Below are 17,957 nucleotides of genomic sequence, written 5' to 3' on the forward strand. Positions count from 1 at the left end.
ATTTTTGTATTTTTTTAAGGTGAGTTGCTTCATCCTGCATTTTTGTGAGTCTTTTTGTAACATCTTAGGCTATTTTCACAACAATTTTGAACGAAAAAATATCGTGGGCTCACCTTCAAATTTGACTTTTATTCTTAAAAGTCAAAAAATCTCATAAAAGTGGAGTGTTTTTTTCTGTCAGTGTATTTTTTTTCGGAAATCCCGTCAAATTTCCTACAAGTTTGTCTTTGACCACTTTTTGATACGATGCAACGGCTTCGAGATACAGCAATATTTAAATTACGAAACACAAATAAATATTTAAAACACTTACGCCCTTCTTTAATATCATTATCGATACAAGCGTAATGCTCATATGATTTTTAATGCAAAAAAAAATATTTTAAATGGGTGCTGAAATGCTGAACTTTTCAGCACTGGTATCGAGAAGTAAAATTTTTCATTTTTTTTTTTTTTTTTTTGTTTTGAACGATGGATTTACCCATGAATGTTTGACATAAAATTCTATTCCAAACGCATTATTTCGGAATTGCAAAAAAAATGTAAGCAGCTCGAAGCTAAACTTGTTTTTTTCAGCACTCATCATATTTTTTTAACTTGGTAAACCTCGTTGGTAAATGAACGACTCGTGCTGAAAAAATCTTATTTTTGTAACTTGTTACAATTTTACTTTAAAGTTGTTTTGATTTTGTTTCCCTCTAGATATCACATTTCGAGTCATTTGATTTTCAAAACACAAAATCTATCAGAAATGGTTCCGACAGTTTCGTTCCGCTCAGGCTGTCTTCCTTTTAGATTATCCCGACATGAAAGTTCGCTCTGAGATTGAATTTCCATTTGTGATCAATGCAAAAAGGGGTTTCGGCACACTTTTACTTGTTAGCCGTATGTTTTATGCACGCACCATATTTCTTGGAAATATTGGGGTGGCTCCAAAATTTTCTAGTCTTGCCAAACATCATCATAGAGTGATTATTTAAATTTTCTCAATTTCAATTGAAATTACTACAAAATTATAGACAAAAAGCAAGTACAGATTACAGATACGTCTCTACCTTGACGATCTATCCGCTGCGATAAAAGGGGGAAATTGTGGAGGGAATAAAATTATGTAAATTATGAATAGCGCGAGAGAGAGAGAAAAGAGGAGGATTTAATATTGCCTCATTGATGGTGTCTGGCAGCCAGGGCAAATGGCGTAAACGAAAAATATAGGTCTTCCACTCCACCAAACACCATATCATACTGTATAGTAGAGAAAAGGTAATAGGACGAAAACAAAAAAAACGGGAAGACGTCTAAGGATTTTGATGGTTCACCACGCAAGTGGTGGAGGAGTGAATCCAACTTTTCCTTCGCTTAAAATGCTGGCTTATCTGAAATTGATGCAAAAAGGTCGATTTTGGATGGCCGAGAATACTGATTGCTGTTGTTTTTTTGAATATTTTTCTTTTTTATTTTCGTGTGTCTTTCCTTCTCGTGCTTTTTGAATGGATAAAGTACAACGAAATGGATTTCATTTTTGGGGTTGTTATGCTGAAGAAAAAGGTTACGTGATTTTTAAGTTGATAAGTTGAATCTGACTATGGTTCATCGGATGGCTAAATCCTTTGAGATTTGAACGATTTATTCACGGTTTGGAATATAAACAATGTTGAAATTAATACATTTTTAACACTTGTAGCACCAACGGGGCCAAAACTTACGCGAAGCTTGACGCGAAGCACCAAGGGAGTCAATAACCCAAGTAACTTTTTTTCCAGGAGTTCTACAAGAGCTCTTCAAGATAACTACAGCATAGCAGTTTGGACCGCGGTAGAATAAAACTCTCTTCAAGTACTCTTCCAAACTCCTGAAGATGTTTTGAAGAGAATTTTATCCTACCGCGGTCCAAACTGCTATGCTGTAGCTATCTTGAAGAGCTCTTGTAGAACTCCTGTAAAAAAATGTTACTAGAAGTTGGAAATGCAACTTCATCCGGCTGTTTCTCGGGTAAAACTCAACCGATTTGGATTACCGTAAACTGGGGTAACTTTGATAGACCGGGGAGACTTTGATAGGTTTTTCAAATGCCCGTCAAATTAATATCTAAACATTTTTGAAAATTTTGAGTATGTCAGCATTAAGGGATAGCTTGTTATCGAACATATATGCAAAAATGTGACTGTTACATTGGATGTATGAATATTAGTGGCCAAATCAAATTTCTATCAATGTCATCCCGGGCTATCAAAGTCACCCCAGTTTACGGTATTCTTGTTGCATTCGATCCGGAAGGATCACTGTTACGACACGACTGCCATCCACATACAAAGCGAGTGAAGTCAAAATCGAACCAAGATCGAACCAAGTTTTTAGCGCGTGGCATTTGAAAAGGTCGTATGCTCATCGGACTTAAATTACATTAATAAAAAAAAATCCGTTTTTTTTTTCTTTAGAAAGGTTTATGTTTAATCTCAAATTTGAACTAGCGGAACAGCATATAATTCCATTGAGAACCTACTGTTGTCATATAAGCACTTTGGCGTTCAGTTACAGCTAGTTTAAAGCATTTTCGTCAGAAATTTAGTTAGTATTCTGAATGCGTAATTCATGTTAATACAACGGACAGGAAATATAAACAAATTTCATTTAGTTTCAAACCGAGGTAGAATCTAACAAAAACATAATTTGAGAAAAAAAATGTATTTATTTCATACGACCTTTTCAAAAACCATACGTAAACAATACTGACAGCGCCTCTGGTGGGGACTTCAATAAACTGCATGCGTGTCAGATCCCTGGGAAGGATGTCAAGAATCACATTCAACATGGTAGATCTAAAACAAAAAGGCATTTCCAACTTTCTTTTTTCCAAGTGTTCAAAGAGTCGGCGAACTTGCATTTCCAACTTTTTTGACCCCGAGTGTTAATATCACTAGGTTTTCGTGAGAAAGTGACAAAGTTGAATTGTATTGAGATTGAATTTTGCTCAAGGCAATTTAATGTCAATCAACATTGAGGTAGCGCTGATAAGTGCGTGAAGAGAGCATGACAGTAACGTAGTTTGCGGTAGAATATTAAAGTGCTCTTTGACAGAAGGCTCCACTACACTTCTGTCCAAACACGCAATACCGGATATTTCTGCAATGTTTGCAGAAAGTTCAGTTAGGAACTGCACTGCAATTAGAGACACCTTGGGCATTGAAATGGATTTCGCACCGGTTTCCCCTCCCCATCACGTGACCACTTATGACAGCTCAATTAAGAATGTCTAGAATGGGGAGGAGTGGGGGGTAGGGTGGTCAATTTGCTCGACCCGGTCCTAACCCATCTCGCCACCGTGGACAGAGCGACCTTTCGGAGTGACAAGTCATGGACGGGAGGCGCGCGCAAAACCGATAAACCGATAAATATTTGTATACTCTGGTATGGAAATTTCTTGCAAACCGCCGGAAAACACACAAAGTGCATTTGCCGGGAACAAACAAATTAATAATTGTTGTATACAACAAGGGAGAGAGGAGTGGTTCCCAGCGGGAAACCCCGTATATCTGCACAAGACCGAGGTGATTGTGTCCAGCCAGCTTATTGATTTTGACTTTCTGTGGCCTGATGCCGGCGGTCTTGTCCAAGTCCCTAGCCCGAACTTCTCCCCACCTTTTTATGGAAGTTTCTACCTTCACCGTACGGGCCGGGAAGGGGATTTTGTTTTTAATTGACCGATTCCCGTTCCCATGACCATATACAAGTGCAGTCCGGCGGCCCCTACAAGGAAGCGACTGACGCATCGGCCGGTCAGAAGAACATCATACTCTTCCTTGCAGAGTTAAAACTGCAAATATTGGAATGCTGGCGGAGAACCATTCGCTGCCATTGTGAGCTCTCGGTGCAACTGCAAGTTTTGAGAATCTGAAAAATAGGATTCGCCCTGAGCATGTTATATGACCACTCATTTCATTCAATGAAGTATGTATTTTACTTATATGAAGTAATTAGTTTAGGCAATTTGATTTCGATTATACTAAATCTTGTAGAAACTCAACAATCATTAGTTTAAGTCACTAGCTCCGTCCGAATGCCACCTGCGACAGCAGAGCTCGAGTCCAACGCGAATTGCGCAAAACGGGAGCCTCCTGCTCTCGAAGGGCTGTTTCGTCGAATCGTCGTCGGTGAAAGAGAATAAAAAGCCCCAAGAAGCAAAAACTCAATCATTCCGAATTCCGGTTTTTGTGTGTGTTATGTTGTTCAAAAGTGCTCTCATCACCTTCGCCGGCGCATTGTGTGTTTGTGTGTGTATTGAGAGGCGCGATGAAGTAAAGAAACTTGTATGAACCTTTCTTCACTCTTTTTTTTCAGTTAGTTATTTGCCCATGTTTGTTTTGCCTTGCCTTTCCGTTTGTTTTATTGTTCTGAACCATTGCTAATTAGGCATTTCTTTGTTGGTGAAAAGTATCGATCGAAGATGAGGTTCTTGCGTTCGGAGAAAATTGAGCAATTTACGAACGATACTACTTTTTGAGAGGGCAATGAAACTGATTTGCGATTAGCCTAAATAACTACACGTAACGGTAAATTTACGTATCTGACCACGGGTTTTGGAAACAAAAAGGTGGAGTTTAGCTTTGAAAAAAAAATCAACAGCAAGAGCAGTATATATACGTATACGTATACGCAAAGTTGTCCCATATATTGAGTAATTTTAGAGAAATTTGGACAAAAATTATATTTAAATCTCAGAAAATAAAATAAAATCTTTACCGTATAAGATTTTTTCTTTAAACCTTGAGTAAATTTACAAAAATTTTCCCATGACCGATGAAGAGTATCGGGGTCGCATTTACAAAGCGTATTCAGTTGCTATTTCTTAACTCAATGTTAACATGTTGAGGTTAATGTTTCCAGAAGTTGCCTTCCCTAAGGTGTCATGATAGCCCAGTTACTATTGCATACAGTTTTTGTAACATTCTAATATTACATCCCGAAAATATCGACTTAAAATGAAGTGTCTTACAAGTAAAGTAAAGAAAATTCCTTAACTTAATACAAAGCGTTAAACTAACAGGCTATCGTTTATATGTAATTGCAAATTACAATTAAAACGGGACAAAACACTAAAATCCACAAGCTCTTCAACCTAATGAACCGAAGGACTCGAACCTGCAACCCACCCAGCTCGGAAATCAAGTCCCCCGACGGAAAACTCCGACGATACTGTCGAGACGTGAAACGTGGAAAGACTACATGTTCGAAATACGTACGCGTACCAAAAATTTCATACAAAAACCTCCCTCGGGCCATTCTTTGCCAAGTCGGTGTCGAAATTTGGCTAAAGTTCACCGTGCCGCCCCCTTCTTCGCTGGGGGAGCCTAGGCGCTACTGTTTTCTTTGGATTATTGATTTTTTTTTCCAGCTCTTAAAAAAACACCCCGCCCTGGACCAGGGGGAAGGTGTAGATGATGGCCGCCACCGCAGACGATTTCATGCCACTTTGGCACACACCACGCGGGACTCCCCCCAAACCGAAATGCTTCCGTCTGCGGGGTTTTGTTTGGACGTGTTTCTTGATGTTGTTGTTGTTGTTGTTCTGTTTGGCGCGTATTTATATTTATGCACATTTATGCCTTTTCTGCTACCACATTTCTGGGTGTTGTTTTCTAATGTACCACCCTCCCCCAAGCCAGCCTGCAGTTGTGGGGTTTGATTTTGTACGTGTGAATGCTGTGATTTTTCGCCTTTTCAAAATTTATGATACGACAAACACGTCTATGCTTTTGAATTTATGCCTTCATAAATCATGCGATGTATAGATTTGGAAAAGTAGTTTGAGTGTCGAACGAGACTCTCGGAGGCCCATGCAGCAAAAGCGTACGCTGCGACTCAACGTTCGGGTACATTTTTGTGAGCGTGTAAGGAGGTTCTGTTGGTGGGAAATGTGACAGTTATCTTGAATAAGTTATACAATTGTATTGTAATTTAAACTAGGGCTATGGAGTTGGAATCAGGGTCGGCTTATTTGGCTGTGGAGAGTCGGGTACTTTTTTAGACTCGGAATCGGAGTTGCGAGGCCAAGTCGGCAAGTTCTGAAAATCTGATTCGCAATTTAAAAAATAACATACAGTCCAGACCACGGTCCAGACTCGATTGTACCAAGCCTCGATTATCCGATGTTCCGATTATCCGAAAGTTTGTATCGGACTTCGGATAATCGAGTCATGAACAAAACAAAATTTCGTATTTTTTTAATTTTCTTTCTTTTAACATCAAATTCGGATTCTGCGACCCCATTTTAGTTAAATTTGAATAGTTGATTGCCTTAAAAATTACAAAAGGCATTTTTCAATATTTCATCGCCGCCATCTTGGCCGCCATCTTAGATTTAAAGTTCTAAATCACTTTAGAGTAGTTTGGTGGTCATACTGAAGCTCAGCAATCAAAAATAAGACAACGAAAAAAATCTCTTTGTTGAGAATGAAAGACGACGAATACGAGCAGTCGGAGTAATCAAACAAAACAAATGAGTCGTCTTTTTATCTTGAGTTAACGTTAAGTTGAGTTACTTTTTAATGTTTCTAGAGAATCTGTTTTGACCCACTAAATGGCTGACCCCAACGCATCATCACCGGGAAGCCTCACGAAACACGTCGTAACAATCACCGAGAACACTTCTGCACCAGAAGAAAGCCATAAACACCACACGAGAGAAAGAAACAAGAACGAAGGCGCGCGCGCGCTTGAACGACGAAGAGGATCGCAGGTTGGAAACCGGTTGTTTGTGAACAACAACGAAAAAAAAGTACTACCCATCCATCCATCCAACGTGCCGCGCTCCAAACCGGTTGTTCCCCCGCGACTCTCTTCTTTGATGCGTTCAGGGAACTTAACAAAATAACAAAAATGCATTAGGCGCATCCGCAAATTCCTCGTTGCGTAACTCTCTGGAGCTCTTACCTTTTGAGATTTGCACATCGCCATGATCGACTGCAGGTCATGGGACTGGTGGCGGTTGTCCGCGGTACACTGGTTGCAAATCGGGAGCTTGCAGCCCATGCAGTACATGGTGAGGGGCTCGTTGTGCTCACCGCAAATGGACTCTCGAAGTTGAGATGCGCCACGTGGCTTGGTAAGGGTGTGCTTAGCCAGCGGTCCACGTGCCGGATGGCACAACTCGCGGCAGCCGTCGCAGTAGCGAATTTCACACTGCTCACAGATGACCGAAGCTACCTTCGGTGGTTCCGTTTCGCACATCTGGCAACGGAGGGCTTCCCTCTCGCAGAACCGATCGACGATGGACTCCATGGCGCGATACAGTGGGAGATTTCTGGCGCCAAGCTCGTCGAAGAACACGATTTTACGACAAACGGGACAGGCGAGTGAAAAGACGGATCCGGATCCGGAGGGTGGAAACAACAGTCCTTGTAGATTCGGTGTTCCGGCGTACGATCCGGGGCGTGAAGTACAGCAGATAACCCCGGAGTCGGCCTCGCTCAGGATGCTGACCTTGTCGGCCTGGTCTTGATCGGATGAAACGCTCTCGGGAGCACTCGAGCTGCCCGTACTGACCGAGGACGCCGATGATTGAGAGTGTTGTTGATGCAAATGAATCGCCGGAGCGTGATGGACCTGACTCGCCGTCGTCTGGATGTCCACGGCACACGCTAGGCAGAGCGCATGGTAGCACGGCAACAGCACCGGGCCGGAGAACAGTTGCTTGCAAACAGGGCAACGCAGTTCCTCCTCCATGCTAAAATCCTTTTGAACAACAGGCTCTCGCGCAAACTTTAATCAATTCACACATTCAACTATTTTTTTCGGTCACTAAACCATTTAACAACTTTTTCCGGCTTCACTTTATCCTCGGATCCAATTTATATGCAAATCATCCCACACTTTGAACAAGTTGGCTCTTTTGCTTCCTTTCCGCACTTGAATATCTGCCGAAAATTAATCTCTGCACCATACAACATACAACAACACTCCAGGAAGTACTCTCATTCACACTGCCTTCTGCCTTCTACCAGTGAGGGAGGTTTTTCATCTCTTGCTTAATTTTCCCAGCGCTGAAAATTTTATCGATTTCCTCTTCACGTAACTTTGCACGGTTTTCCGTTCTCCGAAAGCCCAAGGAAAAGAGCACGCGCTTGTTTTCTTCCGCCCGGCTGATGCTGCTGGCACAATCTTATTTATTATTAATCACACTCCGAAAAAAATTCTCACCGACTGGCTTTCCAATAACCAACAACATAAATCACAATTCTTCTCTCCTTCAACACGCCAGAGCTATTTCATCAATAAATTATCACCTCTTCATTCACCACCACCGCCAGAACTCACTCATCAATTATAATCGAACAGTAATGCATCCAATCATTCCAACAAATATATTTACTCTAACGTGCTCCTCTAGCGACGTTTACCACAATCCCATGCTCTCGCAGGACCTCAAAAGGGCACCACAAACATCTATCTGCAAAAAGATTTCCTTCCCGTCGGGGGTCACCAACTGTCCCTCTCACTTCGTCTTCCTTTTCTTTTTCACCTCCCGGACCGGTGGTGGGGGTGGAAGCTGTGATAAGAACACACGTTGGCGAAGAACGGAACTCAACCTGCGACTGTTCGCGACCAAATCTCTCACGGCACTGAACTGAAGAAGAAAATCCCGATTCTAGCGATGGTTCGCTACCAGAAGAAGGGTGTTGTTTCCGTGAGTGAGCGATAGGGAGAAGAGAGCAATGCAAACTGTGAGAGAGCGAATGGTTTGTGAAAAAGACTATGACGTAAACAACATTGATTAAAACTGACGAAGTGTGAATTTTGTTTGAGAATTTGTTATCTACAATTAAATGTAATGAGATTGATAATGTTGATTAATTACACAGAATTTCACAACAAAACACCATAAAACAATAAGAAATGGTCATTTAAAACTTCATTCATCATTACAAATACAGGTAACATCAATTCATTAGATAAACGCAAGTGGTTCCATTGAGAAAGGTGTAAACACTGAAAACATGCCGGTTCAGAGAGATGTGTTTTTATTCTCTCAATCAAAAGTGTTCCCTCTTTGCTCTCTCAATCTAAAACACTCTCGGAGAAATTTGAGCATGCATTGCATTCTGCACCGCATGCAACACAGAGTCGTAGAGAGAGAGCATAATGTGCTTCTGGCGCATGGACTGTTCGACTCTCGAAACAGCCTAGCAGTATGACGTACAAGAAGGAACATCTTCATTGCGTGATCTAATAATGCAATGAGCTCGTCTATTGAGAAGGACGCCGATTAGATCAGTCACGCATGCTTGAGACGTACAATAGCTGATAACGAATGTAAACTATTGCTAACGATTTTGGTTAAAATGCACATTTAACGATTATATGAGATCAGCTTGATCTTATATTTTCTCTTTTTTATGGTACTAAGACCCTGGGTGCTGAATAGTGGTTCGCAAAACGGCCTCAATTTTGAACTGTCAAAGTGCAACCAATTTACTGTTTGCCAAAAGTAGAGAGTATTGTGATCGATCATTAAAAATTGTTTTTTTTTTTTTTTGAGGAAATGAAAAAAAATGGCTTTTGAGAACCTTGGATTGAAGTCAAAAGACCTTATGAAAGTTGAAGGCGAGATCGTATTTTTTATAATTATGAATGGAAGTTGTTTATGGAGTCGATGCGGTTGTATCCATCCATTAAAAACCATGTCTGACCACTTTTTTCATTTTAATGCAAAAAAAAATGACAGGACAACATTTTTCGATGGATCATCTATGGTCCCCTTGGAACGAGCTGTCAAGGTGGAACTTTACTGTCAAGAAGGACCGCGAGGTTAATTTTTCCAATTTGATTTAAAAATCCATTTTAATGTCTTTGTGATCGTACAAAGGGTCATTGTACTTGGGAAAATAAGCTTTATCGCTGTAAACAATAATATCGGCAATCTAAGCTTCATTTTAGAACCCAATTGTTTAGTTTTATGCTGAAGTTTAAGCATTTTATTGGTGAAAAAGTTTTGTGAAATACTTTGAAGTTTGTTTATTTTTTTCAATAATCATTGTGGATGTGACAATAAATTTGCAATCAGAATGATAAAAAAAAATAAATAATATTTACTATTTCATTTTGCTCTGTAAGTACAGCTACGTTGGCGTAAATCTTCTACACGTAAAGGGGATCCATCGCCAAAATGCGAGAAAGTTCGCTAAAACTAGCGCCAAAACGCGAGAAAGTTCGCTAAAACTAGCGAAAATTGATACTATTTTCTCAGCCTTCAGAAAAAATAGCGAAAAACTACACTATTTTCTCATTCTGCAGAATAGAAACCGGAAAAATTGACCTAATCAGTAAAAAAAAATACTAATTAGTAAAAAAATTCCCATTTTTTTCGATCAGTTTCACTAGGATTAGCGTTTTTTTGCTGGGTCAGAATGAGCTGCAGGCTTCCAAGATCAATTAGGATTTTTTGCTGGTTTCAGGAGACAATGCGCTGGTCCAGCGCATTTTTTTTTTTTTTTTGTTGTTGTTGCTGTAAAAGCGGTTTGTTGCGTTGATTCAGCGTTTTATTCCGAAGACATCTGCTTTTTTACCGACCGCGGATGTTTGTGCCAAAATGAACCAGAAGAATGTTTCGCTGGTTTCGGGAGAAAATCAGCTGGATTAGAACATATGTCAAGCGATCAAAAATCAAATTATTCGCTTCACAGATTGCCTTGGCGTTCTCGATTGCGAGATTCCTACTCGAAACTAAGTGTCTACTAAGTGTTGAGGCAATGGAGCACCCGCAGTCGAGCAGTTTTTGATAGTTCGCTCCATAAGAAATACATTGTTGAAAAAAGCAGCTTCCATCCACCCCGGGATTCAAACTGACGACCTTTAGATTGTTAGTCCAACTGCTTACCAGCGACTCCACCGAGACAGGACCCAGGGAAAGCTGAGCAAACGACCTAACCTCCAGGTTAGAACGGGGCCAACATTTACTTCCCCGTCTGACGCAAGGCGTGATCAAACAAATCTCGACTCGAAAAATGCCACTGGGGACCTTCTGGGATCGAACCAAGGCCGACTGTGTGAGAGGCAACCACGATTACCCCTAATACACCGCGGGTCCCGGCGCCAAACGATAACACAATAAATAGTTGGGGAGTTTCAATAACCACGTGGACACTTTTTTGAATACTCAGCCCATTTCAAAAAATACAATTAAAAGTCGCAAATCGTTGCAAAATTGTATTGAATTGCTCATATTGATTTAACTATATAAAAAAAAATATAATGTTCGAAGTAATTTTTAGGGAAAAATCCTGATCAGACAATCGGTCCTTATCTCACGTAACTACGTTGTTTCAGAAACAAGGATCAAGTTGTGCTTCCTCGTATTGATTTTTCTTTCTAAATCAAAGCATTTGTATTTCATCTCAGCCAATGCAACTCTACAATGTATCAGTTTGTTATCATCGCTCACCAACAATGTTGCCATATAAATACGCACTGTTATATTGCTCAATCATAATAAAACAAGATGATAATGGAAAAGATTGCAGACAAATTACTATTAAATGATAAATGTTATATTTTAAATTTCAGAACATCAAATTTAAGTAAACAGCATGGCTTATAAACAAATACATCAGGCTTAAACAACAATTTGATAAGTCTGCTTGTCTATGTCTAGGCACCATGCAAAACTTAGCGAAAGATCACTTTACAAAGATAAGGATGCCTATGCGCTAATCAGGATCCTTGTGGTAAAAGTTTATTTAAAATATCTAAGAACCTATTTATACCATTGAAACTGATTAAATCCGATCAGTTAAGAGTAAGCCTTCGATCGGTGCATTTCTAGTTAAGTAACAAGTGATAATATGATTTTGTGAAAGGTACGTTTTGAACACTATATATAACATCTACTGTCAAAAGCAGTGTTAAGCTAATCAAGTGGAATACAATTTGGATTATACATAATTGATTGAAATTTGAAATGAAGAATTTAGTTAACAATATAGAAGTTACCAGTTTTATGGTTTCTGATTTTGACTTTTTTCTTTAAAATGGCGGTTACAGTTTATTATAACATCAAACCGTTACATAAGTAACTTAAAAAGGAAAAGAAATACAAACGGGTTATGTAATTGATACAGTTCCATTCCTTTATTCAAACTATACTTTTCAACATTTTAAATTCAAGATGAAAGCATCCAACGCAACTCTACTAGCGATTCTTCTCGCACTCACCACGTGCGCCAGCTTCTCAACCGCCAAAACGGACAAACGTCAGCTGAAGGACGTCCAGCTGAAGATTCCGCAGCAAATCCCGGCACGACGCCTGTGCACCGACGACGCCGACGACTGTGTCGAAACTTGTCCCATTGACTATGACCTCGATCCCAAGAAGCGGTACTGCCGTTACAAACGGGCTTCCTGTCCGCCGAACTACATCCGCCGTCAGGGAAGTTGCGTCCTGGCTGACGTGCAGTGCCCGCCAGGAAGTGTCCGGCAGGGGAATCGATGTGTGGTGAAGAGCTTTGAGTGTCCCTCGGGGTACCTGCTGGAGGGAACCAATTGCGTCAACTCCAAGTACTGCCCGAACGGGTTTCACTGGGAGAACGGATTTTGCTATCAGCAGCAACGGCAACGTGAAAATTTACAAATGTGTCCTCATGGTTATGAAGTCCGTAATGGGATTTGTATTCAAATTTGTGTCAATTGTGATGCAGCTTGTGCGGAATGCGAAGAGGAGGTAGCACCTCTTAGCTGCCCCAGCGGATTTAATTCGTACCGCGGAAAATGTCTCAAGATATTGCAGGGGAGAGCCGAAGTAGTGCTGAGAAATATTACATACAAGGTTCCGGTTGAGTGTGATGACGAAGAGATTTACAGTGATGGAAGCTGCATTTCTTACAAATACGATCCAATACGCTGCTCTAGCGGTCATTTCTACAATGGGAAATGCGTTGAAGTGGCGAAATGTTCTCGTGGATCACTGCAGAAAGATTGTGAGTGTGTCGTTGAGCACAGTGTTCCGGCTACGTGCCGCCAAGGTCAGCCAAGGCCAGTTGGATGTGTTACAGGAAAGGCGCAGTGTCGGAAGCCGGCTCAGCTTATCAACGAAGCGTGTGTCAGGAAGGTCGACACTCATAAAGCCTTCTGTTCGCGAGGTAATCCATCTGGAGATGTGTTTTGTGAAGTTGGTACTCCTCAATGTCCAAGTGGATTTACACTGGAAGGATCTTACTGTAAGAAGAATCATTCATATTCACTGAGTTGTGGCAGACAACAGTTGGAAAATGGTTGGTGCACATCGGACGCAAGCTGTGACTACGGGTACAAACTGTACAACAACAGTGGATGCATCAAGGAATCCAACGTTCCGGAAAGCCTCTGCCCACAATCCACAACATACGACGGCGAGCATTGCGTCAGTAACGTTGCCCTGTGCAGCCAAGGACTTGTGTACGAAAGTCAGTACGGAATGTGCATAAGATGTGCCGAAAAGAGTGTTGTTTGTGATGAAACAGCCGGTTTCCGCTTGAGGGAAGGAGTCTGCGTTCGTTACGAACCGCTTTGCCCGGCGGACTATCGATGGGAGACCAATCACTGTGTCAGGGACTTTTACCAAGAATGCACTAAGGGACATTTGTACGAAAACTACTGCATCGACAGCCACCTGAGGTGTCCGGATGGCTACGAGCTTAAAGACAATGTTTGTATCAAGGAAGAACTTCCGGGCTGTCCCGAGGGAAGCATGTTCCAAAACGGATTCTGTACAACGAATCTGGAATGTCCGGAAGGTTATAACTTCGGACCAAACAGCTGCATACAAGAGACGCGAACTCCACTCAACAGCACTTCAAAACCAAGCTGCCCTGCTGACTATCACTATGAGAACGGTATCTGTATCAGAACAATCTGGAGAAACGCAACAATAGAAAACAGAACGCCAGAGTGTACCAATGGATACAGAATGGAACAAGGAAAGTGCACGAAGGACTATTACGGAGTTCAAGTGTGCCCCCCGAAAACTATCCACATGAATCAAGAAAACAGCTGCTTCTGCAAGGTCGACCTCATTTGTCCCCCCGGATACGAACGGATCGGTGATGAATGCATCTTCCGATCGTCAGGATACTATTCGCCATATCTGAACTTTCTGAACCCTTGCTACGGCATGCAGTGTGGACTGCAGTACTGCCTATCCCAGTGCTTCAGTCCTCCGTGTCCGTTCCAACTCTGCTCATTTGGAGCCCACCAACAGCTCAATCCTATGTATATTGGCAACATTCAGCAAACCCCCGATCAGTGCGGAATCGGTGGCGAAGCATGCATCGAAGAAGAGCTGTCACGCGAAACAATCGTCAGGCTAATCTGTCCACCTGGGTACAATCGAGAGAACGGCACATGTGTTGCATATTACGAGCGGATTTGTCAGTCCGGCTACAAGATGAAAACTGGACGATGCGTGCGAACTGATCAGGTTAAAGCGCTTTGTCCGTTGGGTTTTGCTCAGTTGAACGAAACTTGTGTTCGCATTCAGTGTGACTTCGGCTATGCCCGTGAAGGAACCAGCTGTAAGAAGGTTGAGTATCGATCGACGATTCCCTGTCCAAAGAACTACGTTCTGTTGGAAGGGTTTTGCATCCTGAGAAGCGAGTGTTCTGGAGGATCCATTGAAGCGGGATCCTGCGTTAGAAGACAATACGCTCCGTCCAGTTGTCCACTAAATTTCCTGATTCACAACAACACGTGCATCGCACAAGGATTCTGCACGGTACGTGACATGTTCCTCACAGATCACGTATGTCGCAGCAGAGCTTCACTCCAGCTGGTGTGTCCAGCGGGGACGAAGCGCGTCAGGAACCTTTGCATTTATCCGGAAGTTCCAAAATGTAAGCAAGCAAGCATCATGCCAACAAACTGCACCGGTAGAATCGAACGAGGAGATCTTTGTGCTTACATTGAAACACCGTCCTGTAATCGAGGCTACATACTAAAGGAAGGCAAATGTATTCTTTGCTCTGCGGAGAAACCTTACTGCCCGCCCGATATGGTCATTGTCGATGGAAAGTGTGTAAAGTATCGAGTTTCCTGCAAAAACGGAATGTACCTGAACAAACAAGGACATTGCACATCAATCGACACCAAGCAAGCAGCCTGTCAGCAGGGCAAGTTGTGCTCCGGAAAGTGCATCCACGAACTACCATCGTGCAAGTCCGATTACATGATCGATGGAGATGTTTGCATGACCAACGAAGTCACCATTGCGACTTGCAGTAATGGGATGCTGAGGGATGGCAGGTGTGTCGAGATGATTCAATGTAAAGAGCATGGTTACACACTGACCAACGGATGGTGTATTCGCGACGAAAGCAATGAACCCACCTGCAGCAGTAAAACAACCCGCGTTCGGGATCAGTGCGTCAACGGTGTGCCAAAGTGTCCGGAAAACCACTTCAACGCCAACGGCCATTGTTACGCGAGCCAGGTACAACCAGCCGAGTGTGCCGGCGGTGGAAAGTGCCTGGACAACTTTTGCCACATCACTTATCCCAGCTGTAACTCGTTGTTTGAATTTGATGGTTCAGTTTGCAAAACTCCACAGCTAAGTGGGCCCAAATGCCCGGTCGGAACCGTGTCCGATCCCAACGACCGCAGTTACTGCCTCTACTCGTCGGAACATGCTGACTTTCTCTGCGCAAGTGAATACTACTACAAGAACGGTATCTGCCAAAAACGGCAGTACGGCGATGCATCCTGTCCAAGCGGATACCGTCGAAAGGGTGATCTGTGCGTTCGACGATCTTGCAACAGTGCTTCTCTCACAAACTACTGCCTCACAATTGGCTCAACCCAGACATCATTCAGACCACCAGAACCTCAACCCCATTTTGTAGCACAAGACTCAACCAGTCACATGAATCCCATGAATCATGCAAATTCACCGCAGGGCGAAAAATGCTGCCATATTTACTCGCCTCGAATTTGTCAAAAAGATGAGATCAGCCAAGAGTGGACCTGTTACCATACGGAACATGAGCGCTGTGGAGCGTTCTGCACCGAACCGGATCAACGTATTTACCTCCAAACATCCCGCTCATACAATCTCGACGGCAAGTTGATTCTGTTTCCAGCGGCTGTGATCGCTGACGAAGAGGATGAAGGAGACGACGACTACATCGATGAACCTTATTCAGGTAACTTCCTAATTTAACTTGAGCAAATTCAAATTAACAAATCATTCGTGTTACTTCCAGATTGCGATGGATGTTCGGACCTGAGCTATGACTGTTCCAGCTACTGTTACACGTTCGACTGCTACAAGGATGAGGGTGGTTGCACCTACATGAATCAGGAAGACTTCTGCCGTAAATATCCCGGAGCGGGATGCTCGGCAAAGGATGGGTGCCACGATCGGCGAGTGTGTCAGCCGTAATGGGACACATGGGGCGAATTGGGACAGCAGTTTTAACCATGTTAGAGCACAATATTTCGATTTTTCTTATTGGTTTCGGATAGAAAAGACTCAGACCAACAAAATGTGTACATCCATTTCCAAATTTAAAACGTGTAAGTGCTTTAAACACTGCTGTCTCTATTCAGACTGTAGTCCCGATTCACCCCCGATTAGTTGTTTTTCCCAGCTTTTCCATAATTAGCCAAAATTTAGACATTGTCAAACAAAATAGGGACATTTTCTTGCAATACAGTTTCAAAGAATAACACAAAAAGATGTATAAATATCACAAGTTTCAGAATATATTATTTGTTCTTAGGCTGGTACAAATATTTTTAAAAGTTTTGTCACCCCCTTCAAAATTGGCCCGAAAAATCAGGGGGCAAAAAAAATAATTTTACAATAAACTTCAAAATTTCAATGAAAATTCAAGTGCAACCAGCTGAAATCAAATTAAAATACATTCTTCTGCATTTAAAATCATTTTTAGCATGTTTGGGTTTATTAAAAAATCTTAAGATTTTTTGAAAATTTTCGATGCAAAATCTTTTTTTTTTTGATACAATTTTTGTTTTTGTCAGATCTTAGATTTTTTTGAAAACTAATGATTGCAAAACAACTGAACTAGTGTAAAATGCATTTTAAAACACTTTTTTCATTTAAATGTGAAGACTATGGCTTGTTATTTAAATTTTTATATTTTGTTATTTTTTTTGCCCCCCCCCCCTTGACCTCGGCCAGGGCCGAGGGACAAAAACTTTTTTAAATATTTGCATCGGCCTTATCCACAGAAATTTCCCCGACATAAGGTTCGAAGATCCACGTCGGACATTTTTCCTGGTAGCTCTAGGCTATGCCGTGCTAGAAGCTCTCTCTTGTCAAATCAATTTCCTTGAATTTCTTCGGGTCTATCCCATTCTGCAGAATCCCATTTCCCAGAACGACCCATTCCCCAAAATCCCACTCCTCAGAATGACCCATTCCCCAGAATGATCCATTCCCCAGAAATATTTAGAACCTTGCAAAACACGTTATGTTTCCCATTTGGCATAATGCCATTTAGTATAACGCCGTTTTACATGAAGTAATTTGGTATAATGGCACATAACGGTCAATTGGCATAATGATAATCATTTTTTACATTAATTCAATATAAGCATTGCTTTAAAAGTAAATCTTTCCCAGTTCCTGAGGGGAACACCCTTGAAGAGTATCGGGGCCGGCATTTACAAAGCGGATTCAGTGGCAGTTTCATTCTCTACTTAATGTTAACATGTTAGGGTTTATTCCATAAGTCGCCTCCCTAAGGTGTCGTGATAAGGTCCAGTTTGTGACGATACACTAGGGTATTTGTCCCTTTTTTGGGCGTAGTACCTATTTTGGGTCTACTAAACTTAATTCAACGAAAATGAGCATTTCTGGAGTTTTTTTTTGAAAAGGTCCAATAAACCAAATTTTCATTTTTTGCTTTTTGGGTATTTTTGAATGTCCCTGACTCAAGACGGTTCTAAAAACACCCAAAAAGCAAAAAATT

General features: G+C 41.6%; 2 protein-coding genes across 3 annotated transcripts in view; one reads left to right on the plus strand and one right to left on the minus strand.

The window, feature by feature from the left end:
- The window catches only part of LOC6038598 (E3 ubiquitin-protein ligase TRIM9), a 196,693-nt gene extending 188,087 nt beyond the window's left edge, over positions 1 to 8,606 (minus strand). For both annotated transcript variants that reach the window (XM_038250895.1, XM_038250894.1), the window contains exon 1: positions 6,931 to 8,606. In XM_038250895.1, the coding sequence (XP_038106823.1) occupies positions 6,931 to 7,722 (792 nt within the window). In that variant the 5' untranslated portion in view covers positions 7,723 to 8,606. The remainder of the gene's footprint in view (positions 1 to 6,930) is intronic.
- Positions 8,607 to 11,812: 3,206 nt separating this feature from the next.
- On the plus strand, positions 11,813 to 16,721 carry LOC6034103 (zonadhesin). The gene is made up of 3 exons (XM_038257161.1): positions 11,813 to 11,852; positions 12,161 to 16,163; positions 16,224 to 16,721. Exons 2-3 carry the CDS (start codon positions 12,161 to 12,163, stop codon positions 16,400 to 16,402), a joined length of 4,182 nt encoding a protein of 1,393 aa, XP_038113089.1. The 5' UTR covers positions 11,813 to 11,852; the 3' UTR covers positions 16,403 to 16,721.
- The last annotated feature ends 1,236 nt before the right edge of the window (positions 16,722 to 17,957 follow it).

Source organism: Culex quinquefasciatus, chromosome 2 (assembly GCF_015732765.1).
Source record: "Culex quinquefasciatus strain JHB chromosome 2, VPISU_Cqui_1.0_pri_paternal, whole genome shotgun sequence".
NCBI classification, from domain to species: domain Eukaryota; kingdom Metazoa; phylum Arthropoda; class Insecta; order Diptera; family Culicidae; genus Culex; species Culex quinquefasciatus.

Coding starts and splice junctions, on each gene's coding strand:
- LOC6034103 (XM_038257161.1), top strand. CDS start 12,161: ATGAAAGCATCCAACGCAACTCTACTAGCGATTCTTCTCGCACTCACC. Junction 16,164..16,223: donor CATCGATGAACCTTATTCAG/GTAACTTCCTAA, acceptor TGTTACTTCCAG/ATTGCGATGGATGTTCGGAC.